Below are 22,276 nucleotides of genomic sequence, written 5' to 3'. Positions count from 1 at the left end.
ACATGCATGTACATTCATTTGTTTGACTATCTTATTTTAAATTGGAGCAGGAGTATGTATTTAGAAATAAGACTGCTGAGACATATTGTAATTCTGTGTTCAACTTTTTGAGGAGTTGCCAAAGTGTTTTCCACAAGAGTTGAATCACTTTCCATTTCTACCCACAATATATAAACATTCACATTTCCCCATATCCTAGACAATGTTCCCCCCACCTTTTTAATTAGTTATCTTACTGGATGCTAAGTGGTATTTTGTTGTGGGCTTGAATTTTATTTCCCAGTTTAACAATAGTGTCAGGCATTATTTTCATGTGCTTTTTGCTCATTTGTATGTCTTCTTCAGAGAAATGTCTGTTCAAGTACTTCGTCTGTTTTTAAGTTGGATTGTTCATATTTTTGTTGTTGAGTTGTGAGAGTTCTTTATATTTTGTGGATATTAGACTATCAAGTGATATTATTTGCAAATATCTTCTGCCGTCTGTAGGATTTTTCTTAATAATGTCAAGAAAGTACACAAAAGTTTTTAATTTTCAAAAAGTCTACTTTATTATTTCTTTGATTATTTATGCTCCTGATTTCATGTCTGAGAATTAATTATCAAATCTAAGGTCATGAAGATTTACCCTTATATTTTCTTCTAAGAGTTTCGTGTTTTATTTATTTATTTATTTATTTATTTTTTAAAATATTTATTTAATTACTTTTAGTTTTCGGCAGATACAACATGTTTTTTTGTATGTGGTGCTGAGGATCGAACAGGGGCTGCACGCATGCCAGGCGAGCGCGTTACCGCTTGAGCCACATCCCCAGCCCTCGTGTTTTAGTTTTTACATTCATTTTATGTTTTTGTGTATGGTGTAAGATGATGTAACTGCATTCTTTTGTCATTGGTTGACAGTTTTTTTCTTTCCGTAATTAAAAAAAAAAAAATGCTGTTGCACTGCCTTCTGGACTTTTCTGATGACAACTTAGCTGTTACTATGGATCCCTTGCACATGATACATTGCTTCTCCCTTTCAGTGTTTTCACTTTGGCAATTTGAATAATGTCTTGGTGTTGCTGTCTTTATATCAGTATCATTTTTTTTGAGCTTTTTCAATGTGTACATTCATTCCCTTGTTTTCAAGGTTGGGGAGTTTTGAACTATTATTTCTTTAAGTATTCTTTCTAACCCTTTCTCATTCTTCCCTCCTTCTGAAATTCTCTTTATGCATGTTAGTATAATTGATTGTATCCCAAAAGTTTAATTTAAAACAGCATAAAAATTTAAGGATATGTATTTTAGTCTTAATTAATAAAAACAATAAGAAGTTATAATTCTTTTTATTTGAAAAGTTCAGTAAAATTAATAAACCTTTAGCAAGACTGACGAAAGCAGAGTGAAACACAGATTACAAGATTGAAGGAGAAGGATATTTCTGTAGACCTCTCATATATTGAAAATAAGAGAATTTTGAGCAACTCTAAGTACATTTGACTTAATGTGAACAGACCAATTCTTTAAACACCCATTCTATTAAACTTTACCAAGGAAAAAATAGATAAATAGCCATATAACCATTAAATAAATGGCACTGCAGAAAAAAGTTTTTTCCTTGTTCACCTGGTTTCACTATTTAATAGTTAATGAAAAAATAATGTCAATTCTACAGTCTTTCCCAGAAAATAGAAAAGGCAAAAATATTCTCAACTTGCTTTACAAAGCCAGTATTTACCTGATACTTGAACGAGAGAAAGATATTATATGGGTGATTGGTGTGGGGGGAGTAATGACCAATATTCCTCATTAATGTAAACATTAAACCTAATCTTTGCACATTGAAATCAAGAATATATAAAAACAAAGTGAATTAGAAAGACTGTTTTCACATATATATTTTTCCTGGAAATATAAAACTGGCTCAGTATTTAAATATCAGTTAGTATAACCCACCACGTTAGCAGTAGGAAAAAAAAAAACACATTCTATCAACAGATAATTGGCAAAATAACATCTGGTCTTGGCTTAACCCAAACTACCAGTGGAAGAGAACTTTCTCAACCTTGTTAAAGGACATCTCCAAACCCCCTACAATTGTTATTGTACTTGATGTGGAAATGTTAAATGCTTTTTCCTCCTAAATTTGGGAACAAAGCAAACATATTCACTCCACTTTTAACATAGTTTTGTATTTCTTAATCAGGGGGACATGTCCTGAGAAATGCATTGTTAGGTGATTTTGTTGTTATTTTGGGGTAGACATCATACATAGAGTGTGTTTATACAAATAAGGATGGCTACAATGTTACCAGGCAATACTATCTTATGGGACCACAATTTGCATATAGGCTTTGTGTGAACCAAAATGTCTTATGTAGCACATGCCTGTAAAACAATTCAGTAAGTCAAGAGAAAGAAATGAAAGGCATATTTATTTTCAAATACAATATGATCTACATAATAAATCCTGTGGAACCTACAAGAATATTCCCATAACTAATAAGTGAGTTGAGCAGTTTCACAAGATACAAAGTGAATACACAAAATTTTTATTTCTCTCTATATAACTAGTTAGAAACTGGATTCATAAAATAATATTGTTTATAATATCTTCAGTATTACTTAGGTATAAATCTTAACATATGTAGGATATATTGAAGACTATAAGGAGCTGATGGTAGTAATTAAAGGAGAACTAAATGGATCATGCGGTGTTTGTGGATTGGAACATGTAGTGATGCTATCATTCCAACCTAATGTAATTTATATATTTAATTCATTAGTCATCAAAATCCCAGCAGCATTTTTAATTTTGTGTTTATAGACAAATTCTAAAATATAAAAGACAAACAAATTAGAATAAACATTTTGTAAAAAATGGAACAAAGTTGAAGGAATTACCCTACTTCATTTTAAAGCTATAGCAAATGAAGACATGCAGTATAGGCAAAGGGATGGTCAGGCAAATCATTGGGACATATTAGAGACTCTAGAAAAGAAAGGGAATCATACAAATATAGCTGGCTCATCTTTGCCTGAGTTGCAAAAGCAATTCAGTGGAGAAAGATTTCAACAAGTGATGTTGGAACTATTGACATGTTAAAACAAACAGTAAAGAAAGAATCTTGACTAGAGCTTTACATGTTATACAAAGATTATCCCCAAACGAATCTGAGATGTAATTGTGAAGTATAAAACTAGAGTACTTAGGAGAAAACATAAAAAATCTTTATAACCTGGAGGTTAGATGGAAAGTTATTAGATATTATACCAAAAAGCCTAGTTATTAAAAAGGTAATTGGATGTCATCAAATTAATAACATTTGCTTTACCAAAGACACCGTCAAGGAAAATTTTAAGAAAACTACAAACTGGGAGGAAATATTTGGGAATCATATACCTACCAAAAGACTTACTCAGAATGTTTAAAAGGTTCTTAAAAGTAAACACTATATAAATAGACAATACAAATAAAAATGTATCTACAAGTTTGAACAGATAGTTCACTAAAAAGGATGTAAGGATGAGAAATAAGTGTGTCAAAATTTGCTCAAACATCATTAGCAAATTCAGACCACACTGAGACACATCTGAACAATTATTAGAATAACTAAAGTAAAAATTAAATATTAAGTTTTGGTGAGGATGTTGAGCAACTGGATATCTCATTCTTTGCTGACTGGCATGCAAAATGTTACAGCAACTCTGAGAAATGGCCTGGAAGTTTCTTAAGATGTAAATACACACTCATTATATTATCCAGTAGTATTTATCCTAGAGAAAAGAGAACTTAGATTTACACAAAAACTTGTACATAAATATTTTTAGTAGATTTATTTATTCATTTGTGCATTCATTCATCCGTTTTTAATTTAATTTTTTATTTTACTTTGAGACATGGTCTTGCTGAGTTGCTGAGGCTAGCTTTGAACTTGCAATCCTCTTGCCTCAACCTCCCAAATGGCTGCGACTCCAAGTGTATGCCAGTTGCACAGCTAATAGTTTGATTTACAATAGCTAAAAATGGAGAAAGAATCAAAGTGTCCTTAAGTGAGTAAATGGATACATAGACTGATGTATCCTATGAAGTAGAATACTACTTAGAAAGGAACCAATTGTTGATATTTTAAACAATTTAGATGCATCTTAAAGTCATTATACTGAGTGAAAGAAGCTATGCATAAGGTTGCACACTGTATGATTCTGTTTATATGACATTCTTTTTATCTTTTTATTTTCTTTTTTAGTTATGGGTGGACACAATACCTTTATTTTGTTCATTTATTTTTTGTGGTGCTGAGGATAGAACCCAGTGCCTCATATGTGCAAGGCAAGTGCTCTACTGCTGAGCCATAGCCCCAGCCCCTTATATGACATTCTTTAATTAGTGTTTCATAGAGGTTATAGAAGAGGGTATAACTATAACTGACTATTATGGGGGACTTTTTGAGTGAAGAAACTGTTCTGTAATCCGAATTGTCTTGGTATTTACATAGATCTATAATTAATTAAAATTAATAAAGTGTACCTAAAAATTGCTTTTATGGTATCATTAAACTAGTGGTGGTGTCATTCATTTGCCAAAACATATAGGCTTTCTGCAAAGTAAAGTGTAGGAGAAATGTCTGAAGCACTGATGAACCATCTCATAGTTTACTATATTTGAATAGAAAAACATTCTCAGACCAAGGGAATTCTATGGTAATTCTGCTAGTAAATGCTCAGTTGATTAATTCCATTGAGGCTGATGGGAGCCTCTAGAAGCCAGAGAATATACACTTCAGTTTTCATTGTCATGCTGTCAGCTGATAATTGGGTTCCAAAACTGTATGTTAACATTTTTCTACCAGATCTGACCTTTTTTTATTATTTTTTAGTTCCCATCATTGTATATTTATTTGTTTTATTTCATTTTTTTCAACTTTATTTAATTTAGACTTCCTTTTTTCAGCTTTATTTCAGTTAACATGCATCATGTATCTGTTTCTCAAGCCAGGAACTAAGAAATTGTCAATGACTCTTGCTTACTTCTCAGTAACTCTTGTCCTATAGATTCTAACTCCTTAGTATGTTTCAGAACAGATTCTTATTTTTTATTCTTATCAGCACTGATTAAATCATCATGTCACATGGATTCTAGAATGGCCACAAAACTATTTTTTTTCTGTTCAACTTAAATTCATTCTCTGCACTGCAGCTAGAATGATATTTCTTTAATATAAATATAAATCTCAAATTTATATTTATATTTATATTAATTTAATATAAATCTCAATTTGTCACTACTTAAAAGTCTTCAGTCTTGTTTACCTGGGTATATCCAATATCCCAGAATATTGTTTTTTATATATTGGTGTTTTATTTGTCAAAATTTCGAGAGGATTTTTTTGTGTTTGATTAGCAGAATCAATCCCAACTCTTTCTAACATTGATTTGATATCTAGACTAGTGCTGAATCATGATGTCAAGAGAGTATCTGAAGAGATTTATTTTTCTCAGTTTCTAGGAAGAACAGGGCAAGCACCCAAGTTGATCTAGAATGGCTTGTGTGAGGGAGGGGCATGGGTGGCTCTGGTTTTTATTGTGGATAGGGGTGGACCAGGTTGAGGGTTCCCACTTGCACAATGGGGTTGCATGAGTTGAATTTTCCTGCTGTTGTCAAGGGAGGAAAACTATCCGACATGAATTTTTTAAAATTTTATTTTTATTTTTTAGTTGTAGTGGATACAATATCTTTATTTCATTTTTATGTGGTGGTGAGGATCAAACCCAGTCCTCATTCATGCTAGGCGAGTACTACACCACTGAGCCACAACCCCAGCCCCCAACATGAATTTTTACTATTAAATAAAACTAATAAAATCACTTTGATTGTATTACAGAAGAATGTAAACACATTATCTGACATAAGGGAAGATAATACCAATCTTTGGTTTATTACTTTCCAGATATTTAAATGTATCTTTAGTCATTAAAGATGTAGTCATATTATGTGTATGTAAATCTCCTTCTTCTCTACTGTTTTCATTTTATAGAACATCTTCCATATGTAATTATTTATTGATAAGCACTTGATACTGATGTTTTTCCCTCTCTCCCTAAAATTCTGTGTTTTGCTTCCTTTTCTGCTAGGTTTTCTTGTTAACTTCTCAAAGTTGTATCATAATTATTTTTTCACTTTTACATTCATTAAAACAAGCTCATTCCTATTCTTTAAGGTTATTTTTTAAAAACAAAAAATTATAAAGTGAACAGTACAGAAACCCATGTACCAAAACAAATTGTATAGTTTTGTTAGATTTGAAAATTAGACCCCTTTTTTGCATTGGTCAGAGTGCTGCTTTTGCTGGCTATGTGACTTAGCCATCCCTACTCTGAGACAGAGTTTATTGCTTTTGATTCTTTGTCCTGGCCTTAGTTATCAGTTCTGGCCTGGAACACCCAATACCATCTTTTTCCATACATACTCAAACATACATTCACAAATAGTCAAATGTATATAGAGGATTTTCAAATTTTATGTGTGTGTAAAATTACACATGTCATAATGCTTGTTGCAGAAATTAAAAAAAAAAACCACAAGTACTCTAAAAAAAAAAGAAGAAAACCTTATAATTTTAAAATAGAGTTAATGTATATTTTGGTTCCTTCCAATTTTTTGAATGGATATCATGCCATGTTTTCATAAATGAATAAGTTTGTATATGCTGATTTATATGCTTAAATTTTTTTTTTCAATTAATATCTAGTGTCTTCAGTTGAAGAAATGTTTTCCTTTAAGGATGATTATTCAGTTCTTTGGGCTTTCAAACAAGAGACATTGAAACAAAACTATTTGTCTCAATAGAGTTGCTAGTAAAGTTTCAAATAGAACCCTGTAGGACTGCTTCTGCTTATACCATTTTTTGTGTAGTCTGATCTTATCATAGAAAACAACAGATTGAATTAAACTAGTGAGGCGGTGGGTGCTGATGGTAGTCAGCAAAAGGTGGGTTTGGTATAAAAAAGGAAATGAGGATATTAATCTCATTAATGGCTTATTGCATTATTTTTCATAAGTCTCTAATCGTTAGAAATAATAAAATCAACCTCCCATACCAAATGTAAATGTGAATGGGGGAGATTCTTTGCTAATTCTATCATTCATGTAATTAAGGAACTTGTTAAAAGTATGGACACAGGAGTTAGACTTCTGTGTACCAGTCCTATTTTGGCTAGGTGTTTAAGGCTCCTGTGTATTAGTTTGATCACAGATAATATAGGAATCACATTAATCACCAGTTCATTGGGTTATTTTGAATATTACATAAAGGAATTAATATTTATAAAGTGCTTAGAACAATATCTGGCACATGAGTAGCACTGTTAAGTTTTGTATAATGAAAATTAAAATCCATTGGGAAGAATTATAGGAAGGAGGAAGACTAGGGAATGATGTTACAAATTGTTTAATGAAATAAACCAGCTTGTGTTTTTTAGCTTTCTCTTATTGTAACAAAATACCTGTGATAATCAACTTATAAGGAGAAAAGACTTATTTTGGCTTACAGTTTTGTAGTTTCCAGTCCATGATTGTAGTTTCCAGTCCATTTTTCCATTTTGTAGTTTCCAGTCCAAGCCTTTTAGGTCAGGCTTGTAACAAGATAGCACATGTGGTGCAAATGCATGCCAGAGCAAAACTGCCCATCTCATAATCAGGAAAGTAGAGAGAGAAAGAAGAAGGGGTCAGGGTCCTACTATCCTCTTCAAAAGGCATAACCTTAGGAACCTAGGATCTCCTACTAGGCTCAGCCTTTTAAAGGTTCCAGCACCTCTTAAACAGCATCCCCTGGGAACCAAGCCTTTAACACATGGGATTTGGGGGGCCATTCAAAATCCAAATTGTAGCATCATTGAATTTGGGCTTTTAAAACCTTTAAAAATTTATTTATTTATTCATTCATTCACTCATTCATGCATTCATTCATTCATTTTTTTCATTCATATATTTACTGAGTAGTACTGGGGATTGAACCTTGGGGTACTCTACCAATGAGCTACATCCCCATCTCTCTTTTTTTCTTTTTTAAAAAAAATTTTAATTAACTTTTTTTATTTATATGTGATAACAGAATGCATTATAATTCTTATTACACATATAGAGCACTACTTTTTATATCTCTGGTTGTATACAAAGTGTATTCACACCAATTCATGTCTTCATACATGTACTTTGGATAATAATGTCCATCACATTCCACCATCATTTCTAACCCCATGCCCCCTCCCTTCTCCTTCTACCCCCTGCCCTATCTAGAGTTCGTCTATTCCTCCCATGCTCCCTCTCCCTACCCCATTATGAATCAGCCTCCTTATATCAGAGAAAACATTTGGCATTTGGTTTTTTGGGATTGGCTAACTTCACTTAGCATTATCTTTTCTAACTCCATCCATTTACCTGCAAATGCCATGGTTTTATTCTTTTTTATTGCTGAGTAATTTTCCATTTTGTATATATGCCACATTTTTTTAATCCATTCATCTATTGGAGAGCATCTAGGTTGGTTCCACAGTTTAGCTATTGTGAATTGTGCTGCTATAAACATTGATGTGGCTGTGTCCCCATAGTATGCAGTTTTTAAGTCCTTTGGGTATAGTCCGAGGAGAGGGTTAGCTGGGTCAAATGGTGGTTCCATTCCCAATTTTTCAAGAAATCTCCATACTGCTTTCCATATTGGCTGCACCAATTTGCAGTCCCACCAGCAGTGTATGAGTGTACCTTTTCTCTCCACATCCTTGCCAACACTTATTGTTGTTTGTCTTCATAATAGCTGCCATTCTGACTGGAGTGAGATGAAATCTGAGAATAGTTTTGATTTGCATTTCTCTAATTGCTAGCGATGATGAACATTTTTTTATAAATTTGTTGAGTGATTGTATATCATCTTCTGAGAAGTGTCTATTCTTTTTTATTTTATTTTTGAGACAGGAACTTGCCCAGTTGTTGAGGCTGGTCTTAAATTTATGATTCTCCTGCCTCAGCCTCTCAAGTTGTTGGGATTACAGGCATATACCACTGCATGTGACGACTTTAAATTTTTTAAAAATCTATTTTGTTTTTGCTATGTAAACATTGGTAAATTCATATGATGATATTTTCAAAAATAATAGTGATACACATCCTTTGAACTAAGCTACAGTGTTTTTTTACTGCTTTTATTCACAGGATATTCTTAATAATCTTGAATCATGTGACCTTGAGGATGATGATCTTATGCTTGATGTGGATCTGCCTGAGGATGCACCTCTTGACAATGGTAAGTTGAGACAATATTGAGCCTCCAAAGGCATATTATATATACTTGAGGTACTTATCTATAGCTAATTTTATATTTATTGCTTTCAGACTTCTTAACTGGTGGTAGAAGTGCAATAATACAAGAAGAAACCTGCGTATTTTATGTCTTGATTTAGAACCAGTACTCAATTACTTCTAACCACATTCAGTTGGCCCAAATCAAGTCCCATGGCTAGCCTAACAACACTAGGATTTTTGTTAGAATCTCTGCAGTCACATGACATAGGACTTTGGATGTATAATTTTGTTAAGAAGAGTGAGGAGCGGAGGACATTATGCACTCTATCTTCAGGATGGAGAATATTGTACCTTCCTGTGCCTCTTTTGTCACTTGGGACACTCCTGCAGTCAGAGTCAAGTTCCAGTACTAATAAAGAAAAATCACAGCCAATACCCAAGAAGAACAGGGAAAGCAGCAGAACTCCCAGGATTATAGTAGCCCCAAAAGGTAATCATGAGAACACATAGGGAAATTCACTTGCAGCACAATGCTATGTGGAGCTATAAAACAAGATTTCCCAGCAAAGCAGTCAGTAGTTGACACAAATCATGCTGCTGTTGAAATCCAAGTTAGTGACCCGAAAGATCAAGTGGAAAAATGTTGTATAACATAAGAAGAAAAATATAAAGTGTTGAAAATCACAGGGGAAACAATAATGAGATTTGATGATCCAAGAATTTACTGTGAATTTTTAAGACTGATTTTTGAGAAGTGAAGGATTTACCTCCTTGGAATACATCACATTTTATATAATGCATTTTACTTTGACAGAATTATAGCAACTTCTCTTTGGAAACCTTATATTCTTTCTGAGCTAAAGTAGAAATATGGCTGGAATCAGTATTAGAGTTTGCCTTATCTTTAGCGCACAATACAAATTAACCTCATTGTAGATAAAATGGAAGAAAGGAAATTGAAAATCTTTGAGGTCTTGATTGGGGTCTTACAAGAAATAGGAGGGAACTCCTAGAACTATCTTTACTATGTTATATATTTATTATATTACAGATTACTATAGTTCTTACTTATATTTATTATATTATACATTACTCTATTTACTGGATTATAGATTTTCCCTAGGAGAAGATAAGTACTGGCTCTTTTATGCTAAAGAAACACTAAAGAAAGCTGAACATGAATCTAAAATATGCAGTTTCTGGAGGCACCAAAGATAAAATAGTATTTAGGTTTAATACTATAAGAAAATGACTGTGCTCTTTATATGTCTCAGAACCTGAAATAACCATACTCACCCATTAAGCTCTTTGGTTGGGGAGGATAGTAATGTCATCAGGACTGGTAGAAGTTTAAAGGATCTTCTAATGTTTATTTAATTATTGGTTTTTCCTTTTATGTTCTGGTTTTTAAGGTTGTTATGTAAGTTTGGAAAGAGGTTTTGATTGATCATTCTGAACCTTCATGGATTCAGCATCACTAGTTTTGCCAGTATCACTGGTATTTTGGCCAAAAGAAGACTGACTAACACCTGATTGAGATCTTCAGTTTGGGTTTGATTTGGATACAGAGTTGCTGTGAACTCATTGTGAAGAGACGTACTTTTTAGAGTTTTCAAGGAGGAAGACATGAAAAGAGTTTTATCTGGCAATTGCATTTGTACAAATGTCTTTCACTTTTAAGGTAACACTTGTGTTAGAGGAAAAAAGTGTTTATTGGTCAGAGATTTCTTGGACACTTATAGGCTGGGATATGGGTGTCATCGACACCTGAGTGTTGGTGACCCTAAAGGGGAGACCATGTAACGCCAGGAGGGTTTAACGTTGATAATATAGTTTTCATATCAATAAAACATTTGCAAGTTTGTATTTTAACATTTAGAGAAATTTATCTTTGAATTTAAGAGTAAAACAGGAAATTGAACACTTGATTTCCCCCTCCAACCTTTTTTATTAATCACCAGTTAATTTTTTCTCCATCAGTTTGTTAACTGATGCAAGGCAATTGTTTTTCCAGTGCCTTTGGAAAACAAAGTATATTAAGAGACTTCAATCTCCAGTGTTTATTTAACTGGTGTGGAGGCATCTTGTTGTTTTATGTGAAGGATATTATTTTATTCTGAGCCTTATTCTGTTGTTGTTTCTGCCTGCACCCCCGCCACCAAGACTCCAAACTGTTCTAGCGTTGTTGTCTGATGATGAAGCTGTTTATTTCTTCTTTCATGGAACATCAGGAAAGATGGATCACATTCTTTAGAATCTTCTCCTGAAGGCTATATGAAAGTACTAGTTTGTTCCTGGTGTCTGCAGTGGATTTTAGTACCCTTTTTTTCTTATAGGAGTGAATCAACTGAGTATGTGTTTATAGGACTTTGTCGACAGCCTTTGCTTTTCTAAACCCTCTAGTTTCTCATGCAACAGTCATTGGTTCTTACATCATTTTCACGCTCTTTACTGTGCTTTTCCTTTCCTAATTAATTGTGTCTAGGGTTTCTTTTTGTGAACTTGTTTGGTATAGAGTTATGGAGTCAGGAGCACTAAATTATCAGTTCCTAAAACAAATTTCTCCCAGTCTTGTTTAGACTTTAGAGTATGTGACCCTGGATCCTTAGTTCAGAATAAGACAGGTCTTAAAATCAACCTTTTGTGGTTTTTCCTATTCTGAAGAAAGTTTATCTTTAAGAGAAACTGAACTTTTTGATCAGGCCAAAGGTCAGAGGGAGAGATGTCTTAGAGGAAAGTCAGGAAGGATAGAATGAGGGAAGAGTAATAATAAAAGAAAGGAGCTTAGGTTTGTGTTGTGATTTGGAAGGACCTTAATGAGACTTTATTTTAATTTTTTTTAATGTTTTTCTTTTTACCTTAGCTAAAGACTATTTTAAGGAACAATTTTAGAATTGAATTTTGTTTGGAAGACCATTGGGTGTTTGAGATTTGCTCCTTTCTTATTCTAAGGTATTTTCTAAATGAATACTTGTGTTATGTCAGAAGCATAGTTATGTTGCTTCATTTTCTTGCCTGGGAACTTTTAATGACCACTTGTTGCCTACAGACTAAACCCTGATATTTGGCACATCATAGTATAATTCTCAGGTTCATGAATTTTCATAGTATGTACCTTCTTAGGTATGCTGTTAATTTTTTTATCCTTTCTGTTTAAACTATTCTTTGTTGAAAAAGGTGTCTTTCTAATCATCTCCTGAACCCCACAGAAGTTACCATGCATACTTAACTGCACATATTTCATGTTAAATGCTCTAAGGCTGTATTCTTGCTAAACTTTTTGTTGACTACTGGCAATTATCTTCTGGAAATTTATCTTTACATTTCAGTACTAATTGTATTCAGTAATAATAAAGTTTATGTTTTATTTTAATTTTTTTTGTATGTGAGCTGTTCTGCTTTTAAATCAAATTGCAATTGAAAATTTTTTAAAATCAGATTATAAGACCTGTAAAGTAGATTCTTCTCAAGCTTTGAGATATATAACTTCTTCTGCAGTGTTCTTAGCTAATTATTAATCACAGGTAGAAATTCTTCTATGCCATCCTTTATTTTCTTGGGATATTAAAGTTATAAAAGCAGCAATCTAGGATTCTTTTGGTATCATATTTTGTTCCTTTGTCAAATCAGAAAAAGATAGGTATTATGAGAATTAGACATAGGCATCTTCATACCGTACACCTTTCAGTTGACTATATTAGATCCTCTTTCAAGCTCCATGGGGTAAAATCCTGATATTATCTCTTTCTCATAGTAAAATCTGCTTTTTTTTTTTTTTTGAGCTGGAGACTACCTTTCAAAGATTTATATTTATTCTCTAATAGGGTCCCTCAGTTCATAGAACCACATCTGGCCAACAGATGGTTTTGATCAAAATAGTGGCTTAAACATTTTTTAATTGGAATGCCTTTAGATTCACCTTACACTTTCTGTAGTTAACTGCAGGCACCACCTTACCTTCTGGCATTATACATTCAGAGGAATTTATTTTCTTTCTTGGTCTTAATTGTCCTGGTCTTCATTTGTCAGGCTCTGGAAACTGGTTTTAATTTATCTTCATCTTAAAATTTTGTTTGCTTTGCATTTTCTTTTCTATATTATTTCTTTCATTCTGTCAGGTAATGAATCTTTTCTAAGAAACCACCACTAATGTTATTTCACATTACTTTCATGGCCACATTTTAAAGTATATAAGTGTGTAATCCATGGTTGTCTCAGGGCTATAGCCAGGGGACTCCCTGCAGAATTTCTTTTAGAGGTTAAACCACTATGTCATAATTTGAGCATTTGTCCTCTGTAGTTATGCTAAATATTTGTTTCCAGTGCTTATTTGCCATTATGCCCATGATTAGGTTAAAATTTCAGTAAAGGCTCCTAATTTGGAGTTTGTATATGATAACACAGCCGCTAGCAGACACAGATGTATCACATAAATTTTTGCATTGTAATTGCCCACAATATTTAACTCATCTCCTGGCCTATTTGCCTAGTTTGTTTGCTTCTTGTTACTCTGTGTTTACTGTGTTGATACCATTTTAAGATTATATCAGGTGATTCTGATGACAAGATATCTTCTTTGTGGAGTGAGTAGAGTTTTTTTCTGCCTGAACAAAGGAAAAATATAAATCCAAAACATTTAAAAGTAGATGTGTACTATGCCTCAACTATCTAAAATTGATTACTTAGGATTGAACCCAGAAACACTTAACCACTGAGCCACATCCCCAGTCCTTTTTTAATATTTTATTTAGAGACAGGATCTCGCTGAGTTGCTTTGGGCCTCTCTGAGTTGCTTTGGGCCTCGCTAAGTTGCTGAGGCTGGCTTTGAATTTGAGATCCTCCTGTCTCAGCCTCCCAAGCCTCTGGGATTACAGGCGTGTGCCACAGTGCCTCGTCTAAAGTAACATCTTAATGTCAGTATGGAACTTAATAGAATCTATGAGTATAACACAAGTGTGAGTTTATAAATGACATTGCTAAATGTAGTTTTAAATCTTAAGATTTAAAAAGAATTCTTTTTCTTCAGCAATCTAATTTTCTACTGATTTTTTTTAACATAATGATCAACATACCCTTTATTATCTTTATGTTTTCTATAATTGAACTTAAAAAGATACATGCTGATTTATCCTGGTAAGTGTCAATAAGTTATTGGAAATAATTTCAAATATAAGATTATTTTTAAAAATGTCTCTTTAAAATTTAAAAAACCTATGAAAACATATATTTCCACTTCTCTCCATATTGACTCCTGTAGTGAGGCAAACAGAATGTCGATATCCTGTGCAAAAGCTTATTTAAGTTATTATGCATTTAGAAGAAATGAGTTCTGTATATAAGAGGATTGAACATCTATATTTTATTTTCTCTATATTATCTTTTTTAGAAATGGGAAGTTTGTTTTTATCTGCTATGTTGTAACAAGATACTTGGTGTATTTCAGATTCAGGTTTTTCATTAAGTAGTCATTTAGACAAGTACTTTTAAAAAAAATGGGGAATTATGTTGATTTCTAAAGCTTTTTAATCACATGGAATTTTAAACATGGAGAATTGAACTTTCTCATGTAATAGTTCTTAGACTGGAGAAATCCTTCCTGTTCTGTTGCTTGGGTTAGTGTTTAGCAGTATTTTTAGTAACACTCCTAACTCAGTAGCTATGTAAGCACTGAGCGAAGATGGAGTCACAGGGCAGACTGGGCTTGCTTCCCACAGGGAGGGCCGGGAGTTGAGCAGGAAGGAAGGCCTGTTCAGCAGTGTCTTGTGTGCAACTATGTCTGAGTAGGCAGCGGGCAAAACACAATGTCTCCCTTGTACAAAGTAACTCTCTTAGTGAGTGCTCAGATATGTCAGGAAAAAGTGTTTGGGTAAGTGAAGAAGCTTGGGGTGTTTCAAAGAGATTCTTTTCGTGTTTTTGTGGTATTTGGATTTCAGGGAGTGTACTATTTGTTGTTGCAAAGTACTGGCTTTGTTTTCAGTGGCATTTTAGACTTTTTGAACAAGCTCTACCACAGGCAGATTGAAGCATTTTACTTTCTAAAAATGTGAGCTAAATTTAAGAAGTAATTTGTGATGAAAAGTTTGTGCTTCCTGAAACCAGAGGAAATTAATTGTTGCATTTGTTTTTAGGAATGAATTCTCTACTGGGCTTAAAATCTACTTTTTCCTGTGATTTTTTCCTTCTGAAATCAGAACCAATTTGTGATAGTTATGAGCACTACTTATAACCGATTGTTGGTATTTGAAATGTATAATCTTGATTTCAAGAAGGATTTGCTTGCTTTACAAATGGTGTGGCAGTTAATTATTCACTAAGTGACTGAGATGTAAAAGTTTCTAATTCACTTTAATTTGAATAATATGAAGTTTAGTTTTTACCAAAAGAACTGGTTATTGTTCTTCTGGAAATCTTTATTTTGTGATTAGCTAACATATGTGGCTGGTATTTTTAGAATATTACTTTTGTATTTTCAACAGCCTTAAGTAGCCAACTTTTAAGTGTGTACATGTTTATAGTCTTTGCTTTTGAATTTGTTTAGTGGAGTGTGACAATATGAACCGCTTTGACCGACCAGACAGAAATGTTCGGCAGTCTCAGGAAGGATTTTGGAAAAGACCACCCCAGAGGTGGAGTGGACAGGAACATTACCACCTTAGCCATCCTGACCACTATCATCACCATGGAAAAAGTGACTTGAGCAGGTGAGTACTATTATTTTAACCTAGATTTTATTTTCAAACTTTTGTTTAAATAATAATTCTCCTCACCAAACTGATCTTGCGTAATGTTTAAACCAAAAAATATTTCTAGTTATGTGTGACACTAATTAAAATTAACAATTATTATTTTGTGACCCCAATATTAACTTTATTATACATATAAATAGTGTATCTGTATCTACTATTTGGAATTTTGTGTTTCTACTATTTGGATTTTTTTTTTTATAGATCTCATTAGGAGATGATTTAATGTTGACTTGTTAACATTTATAATTCTAAATAATGATGTGTAAAATTGGTGCCAAGTGATTTGTTTTTCATTTATATAATAAGCCCAAATTTAAAATTTTCACAAGTACTTTTAGAAACAAAAGAAAATACTGTATAATGCTAGAAGTATTTTCCTTTTTGAAATGTAGAATAATCTTTAATTTGATCATACCTAATATTTAACGGGTTTCTGTAGTCATCTAAGACTGGGATCAAAGATTTCCCTGGCACCGATTAGCTTTGCAAGTTTACATCATTTATTTAACCCCTCTCTATTTCAGTTTACCATCTGCAAAATGTACTCAATAATACCTTTTTCTTAGTATTTGAGGATCAAGAATAAAAGTGCCTGGAACAGTGTCTGGTAAAGAGTAGGCACCCAGTGGCCATTGTTATTAAATGTTTCCTTTTTATTGCCTCATCTCATTCTCCAAGGGATTTGAGGTCATTCTGGAACATGTTTATAATACAAATAATAAAATTTGGGTGAAGAAATAATGAAAGGAAACCATAATAGCCTTGTATACTCCCAAAGTAGGAAACAAAACTGTTTCTAAGATTCTTTGTAGCAAAAGCCAAGAACTAAACTTGATCTGTTGCAACATATGTAGTGTGCAGAAGATGAAGGTTATGTTTTTCCTGAATTTATTTGCTCTTATGAAATAAAAACCTTGAGAGAGTTTTCTTAGCATGATTTCTTTGGAGGAGAATATCTTGGAATATGGTGGACAGGGCACAGAGATCTTCCCATAATAGGAATAAATGATAATTTTCTTAGCTCTGTTTCTTAGTTACATTCTTTAATGCAAGCTACAAAAGATAATAGTCCAATTCAAACAAAACAATTTTTTTAGTGAATCCTAAAACTATGACATCATTCAACTAAAAATCCTTTTGTTTGTGTAATTCAATAAAAGGATATAATTGAGAAGATCTGGAGGAATGTCTGGAAAACATTATTCCAGGAATTATTATGGCTGTTCTGTTTCTCACATCTAGGTTTTTGATAAGGAATGGACATAGAGAGTGGGTATTATCAGGGAAGAATGTGATGTGAAGATGTTTATTGCTAATAATGAAGGTTATGATTCCCTAATCTTTGATAGTAAGTTTATAAGAAGGTAAATTTAAGGCCAACTTACATAACTTGATAAGCCCAACTTAAACATGAATCATTGTTTATTTGTTCATCTACTAACAAATATTCATTGAGAATCTATCTTGAATTCCATTGGGATGAATGTGGAGATAGTATGAGATGTAAAAGCTGTGGATTGGCAGTGACTTCATAGAACATTGGACTGAAGATGGTAAAAAGAATTGGTAAAAATGAGTAGTGTTTACTTCATGTTGCCAAGATGCTCAGAGTCCATAGGAAAGATAGGCACATAGACAGAGTGCAGTGATGTTGGGTGCCTTGATAAGGTGATATATAAAGGACTCCAAGAGCATGCAGCAACTGGTTTTTGTTTTAAGATAACACAGGATAAATGTTATAATTACTGAACTGATTCTAAAAGTATGACTATATAGAGATTACAGAATAGTAGGTTCTACAGGAGCAGGGTACGTATTCCACATGGAAAACATGTGATAGGGTATGGCATTTTCAGAGAGTATCTCTTAAGTTTAGCGTGGCTGGATTGCTTTATTATTTGGAGAAATATGATCTAACTCTAAATAACAAAACCATTGTATTATGCAGTTTAAGATAAAGGACGGGAAAGTTTACCTTAAAGTGAGACTTAATCAGACTGTGAATTACTTAACCAGAAGTGAATTACCTGGAGGTAGTTATCTCTATCCTTAGGAATGATCAAGCTAAGGTTGAGTATAATCATCTGACAGAAAAGTTAAGCAACGTTTTCAAAAAAAATTATAATTCTTGGATATCAACAGATGTAGAAAGTGTAAGTTCTCTGGTCAAATGAGCATGAGAATGGACAAATTAAAGTTAAGAATTTTTAAATGGTGAACTCCATTGGGCCCATAAGTATAAATATGTAATGTGATTTTGGAAATGACGGCAAAAGATAATATGTAGTCATTCCTCAAAACATATCACAGATTCCTTTTACAGACTGTATTTTAATGGATTTACAATTTGTATTTGCACCAGTGATTATTAGAAGAGAGAAATGCATAGCATTCTTAAGGGTTGTGATCTAATTTAGTACAGAGCTTTATAACAAATGGGCTGAGGCACACTGATTTGTTGAATGGTTATAGGCTAACCAGTTTATTGATTTCCCCTCAAGCTTTCTGGGGCTGTGCTGAGTTTTGGATCCCCCAGAGCCATTTGTAAGGATGGGCAATACCAAAAAAAAAAAAAAAAAAAATTCTCCCAAATGAACCATACCCAAGCATACTTTAAAACTAATATTTTCTCTTAAGAGTTTGGATTTATTAACCCAAGGGATTTTTTAATATTACATGTACAAAATTCCCTCTTGACTTGGAGCACTGCTTTCTTTTCTTCTGTCTCGCAATTCCCATATTTCACATAGTTAATTATAGGATAATGTCTTATCCATAACTCAGAGATATTGGGAAGATTGAGTGTTGAGAACTGTATTCTCTCCTTCTCTTCATAGTACTGCTCTCTTAACCTGGCCTAATCTTCCACTCCCTTTTTTCCTTACAGTTCCCCCTTTTCAACAACTTCAACTCACATCCTAAGGAACTTATTCCCTTGACTTCTTTGTCTACATTGTCCTAACTGTAACTGAATTCTAGCTCTTTCTTAAATTACCTTTTCCCTAGTAGTGGATTCTTCTTTTCTAATCAGCCTAGTTTTATTTTTTGTTTTTAAGATCTTTATAGTATATATAGTAATTGGGTTTATCGCAACAAACTCATACATGCATGGAATTTGATTTTGGTTCATGATCTCTCCTTTTCTCCCCCTTTTCCCTCCCAACCTCCCTCCTTCCTTTGTTCTCCTTCCTCTACTAGACTTCCTACACTCATCTATTTATTTATACTTAATTGGTTCTTTTTACTTATGTATAAAGATGAAATTCCCTGTGGTATATTTACATATGCACATAACATGATGTTTTAAGAATTCTGCATTGCCTCCCCTTACCAATTTCTTTAGCTCTTGATTTTCTATATTTCTATATTACTGTTCTTCCATTTATTTTTAGTATATCCTGTCATCTCTCTCCCTTTCCTTTCCTTTACTCTAGCTTCTGGATTTGAGAGAAAACATTCTACCTTAATTTTTTGAGTTTGGCTTATTTCTCTTAGCATTGTATTCTCAATTTCCATTCATTTACTGGCAAATCTCATAATTAATTTTTTTATGGATGACTAGAACTCCATTTTGTGTGTGTGTGTGTGTGTGTGTGTGTGTATCATAATTTCTTGATCCATTTATCTATTGATGAGCATCTGTTACTATGGTATGATGTTACTATGGTATGATGATATTTAGTCCTTTCTGATAAATACCAAGGAGTGAGTGGAATGGGTCATATGGTGGTTCCATTCCTAGTCTTTTGAGGATCTCCATACTGCTTTTCAGAGTGGGTATACTAGTCTGTAGTCCTAACAGTGGTGTTCAAATGTACCTTTTCCCCCGTAATCTCAGTGACATTATTATTGTTTGTATTCCAGATTGTTGTCATTCTGACTGGAGTAAGATGAAATTTTAGGGTAGTTTTTATTAGCATTTCCCTGATTGCTAAAAATGCTAAATATTTTTCAACCTCATTTGTGTTTCTTCTTTTGAGAAGTTTCTGTTTAGTTCTTTTGCTCATTTATTGACTGGGTCAAATGTTTTTTTAGTATAATTTTGAGTTCTTTGTATATTCTGGATATTAATCTCCTGTCAGAGGAGTAGCTGGCCAAGATTTCTTGCTATTTCTTTACTGTTTTGAGATAGTCTTTGTCTTCATTCTTCATTGTCACTTCTAAATGAAGTATTCTTAAATGCCTTTTCTTTGAGACTCAGGGCATTTGATTGAATTAATTCTTCTTTACTGGTACCTACCCGTACTTTACAAAAATCATAGCCCCTTGGCTTACTTTCCTCCTTCATTATAAACTTTGCTACAATTCTGAGTAGCTAAAGTGTAATGCAAGTGATTCATTTTTCTCTCTGTCTCTTTAGGTCCTTAGGGTTCTTTATACATAAGGTATGTCAGTAGAGAATGGATGGTTTGCACAGTTACTATGGCTAGACTCTGTGGTACAATATTGAATAGAAGTGGTGAGAGCCAACAGTTATCTCATTTCTGATATTAAGAGGAAAACACTTCAGTCTTTCACTGTTACGTAAGATATTAGTTGTGGGTTTTTCACACATTATCAGTTAGAGGAATTCCCTTCATTCATAGTTTGTTGAGGGCTTCTATCATCAAAGAGTATTGGATTTTGTCAAATGCTTTTTTTCTCTATTGAGATAACCACCCCCCCCCCCAGTTTCATTCTACTGAATGTGACATATAACATTGATTTTTTTTCACATGTTGAACCAGCTTTTTCTTGGATAAATCTCAATTGCTCTTGGTATATATTTCTTTTTTAGGTTGTCTGGTTCAATATTCTAGTATTTTTGAGGATGTTTATATATATATTCTTAAGAAATATTAGGTATGTAATAGTATCTCATTGTTTGAATTTGTAAATCTCTAATGATATATTGTCAAATGTTTTTCCCCCACATTTTATTTGCCATCTGTGTTATCTTCTTTGTGAGATGTCTATTAAGATATTAGCCCACTTTTAAATTCGGTTATTTTTTTTCTCTTGTTGAGTTCCAACAGTTTTTTGTATATTTTAGATATTAACCCTTTACCAGAAACATGTCTGGTAAGTGTTCTCTCAGTCTGTGGTTTTTCTTATTGTTGCTTTCTGTTGTGTATGTGGTCCTAGGGATTGAGCCTGGGGCAATTTACCACTGAGCTATATCTTCAGTTCTTTTTTTGTTTTAATTTAAATTTATTTTTTTTTAAATTTTGAGATGGGATCTCTCACTAAGTTGTAGCACTTAGCTTCCAACTTGAGATCCTCCTGCCTTAGCCTCATGTTGCTGGGATTAGGTCTGTGCTATTGAGCTGAGTTTCTTCTCTTCATGTTGTTTTTCACAGAGCAAATTTAAAAACAAAATTTTATTAAGTTTAGCATCTATTTTTCTTCTTGGATTGCAGTTTTTGTGTTCTAAAAATTCATTACCAAACCCAAGGTTACCTAGATTTTCTCCCTTTTTGCCTCATAGGTATAGTTGTGCATTTTACATTTGGGTCTTTGATCCATTTGAGTTAATTTTTGTGGAAGATTTAAGATCTTTTTCTTTTTCGTGTAGATGCGTGGCTGTTCCAGCCTCATGAGTTGAAAAGACTGTCTTTTTGTCTATTGAATTGCTCTTACTTCTTTTTCAAGTATCAGTTGACTATATTTATGTGGTTTCATTTAAAAGCTCTCTATTATACTCTATTGATTTTTTTTTTTTTTTTGGTCTGTTCTTTCACCAGTAACACATTGTCTTGATTACTGTGGCTTCAATATAGTAAGTCTCAAGTTTAGGTAGTACCAGTGCTCTGACTTGCCTTCTTGAATATTGTTGACTATTCTGTTTCTTTTGCTTTTTTACAGAATTACTTTGTCACTGTCTACAAAATTATACCCCAGAACTTTGATTGTGATCTTGTTGAATCTTTCAAGCACTTTAACTTATGATAGCTCATTTAATTAATTTTAATAACAAATACAACTGTGAAACACCAGAATATGTACACTTAACTTTTGGGAGGTGGGCATTCCAAATCCGATATTTCAAACCAGAGTCCATAGTCTTGGAGATTGCAAAGTTGGCATCTTTTTTCTATTTATACATTTAACTTTTATACAGAGGTTTTATTGAAGGTGAGGAAAGAAATACTAAAGAGTTTTTGAAGGCAAAATTGTGACTCAGATTAGGTAAGAAATTAATAAGGAAAGTCTCTTCTGTTTCCCCCCCAGACATGTGCACATGGACATCTGCACTTCCTGTTCTAACCTGTGA

At 33.1% G+C, this 22,276-nt stretch overlaps 1 protein-coding gene across 6 annotated transcripts in view; it reads left to right on the top strand.

Annotated features, from left to right (window-relative positions):
- Ccser2 (coiled-coil serine rich protein 2) overlaps window positions 1–22,276 on the top strand; it is a 149,567-nt gene that overhangs the window by 60,297 nt on the left and 66,994 nt on the right. For 5 of the 6 annotated variants that reach the window (XM_027939967.2, XM_071611122.1, XM_071611121.1 and 2 more), the window contains exons 4-5: window positions 9,188–9,278; window positions 15,816–15,978. In XM_027939967.2, coding sequence (XP_027795768.2) covers window positions 9,188–9,278; window positions 15,816–15,978 — 254 coding nt within the window. Of the gene's footprint in view, window positions 1–9,187; window positions 9,279–15,034; window positions 15,144–15,815; window positions 15,979–22,276 lie in introns of those variants that run through there. The other variant, XM_071611124.1, reaches the window with a different exon arrangement.

The sequence above is a fragment of the Marmota flaviventris genome, chromosome 4 (genome assembly GCF_047511675.1).
Source record: "Marmota flaviventris isolate mMarFla1 chromosome 4, mMarFla1.hap1, whole genome shotgun sequence".
Classification (NCBI taxonomy): domain Eukaryota; kingdom Metazoa; phylum Chordata; class Mammalia; order Rodentia; family Sciuridae; genus Marmota; species Marmota flaviventris.
This window is presented reverse-complemented; position numbering and strand designations above follow the sequence as displayed.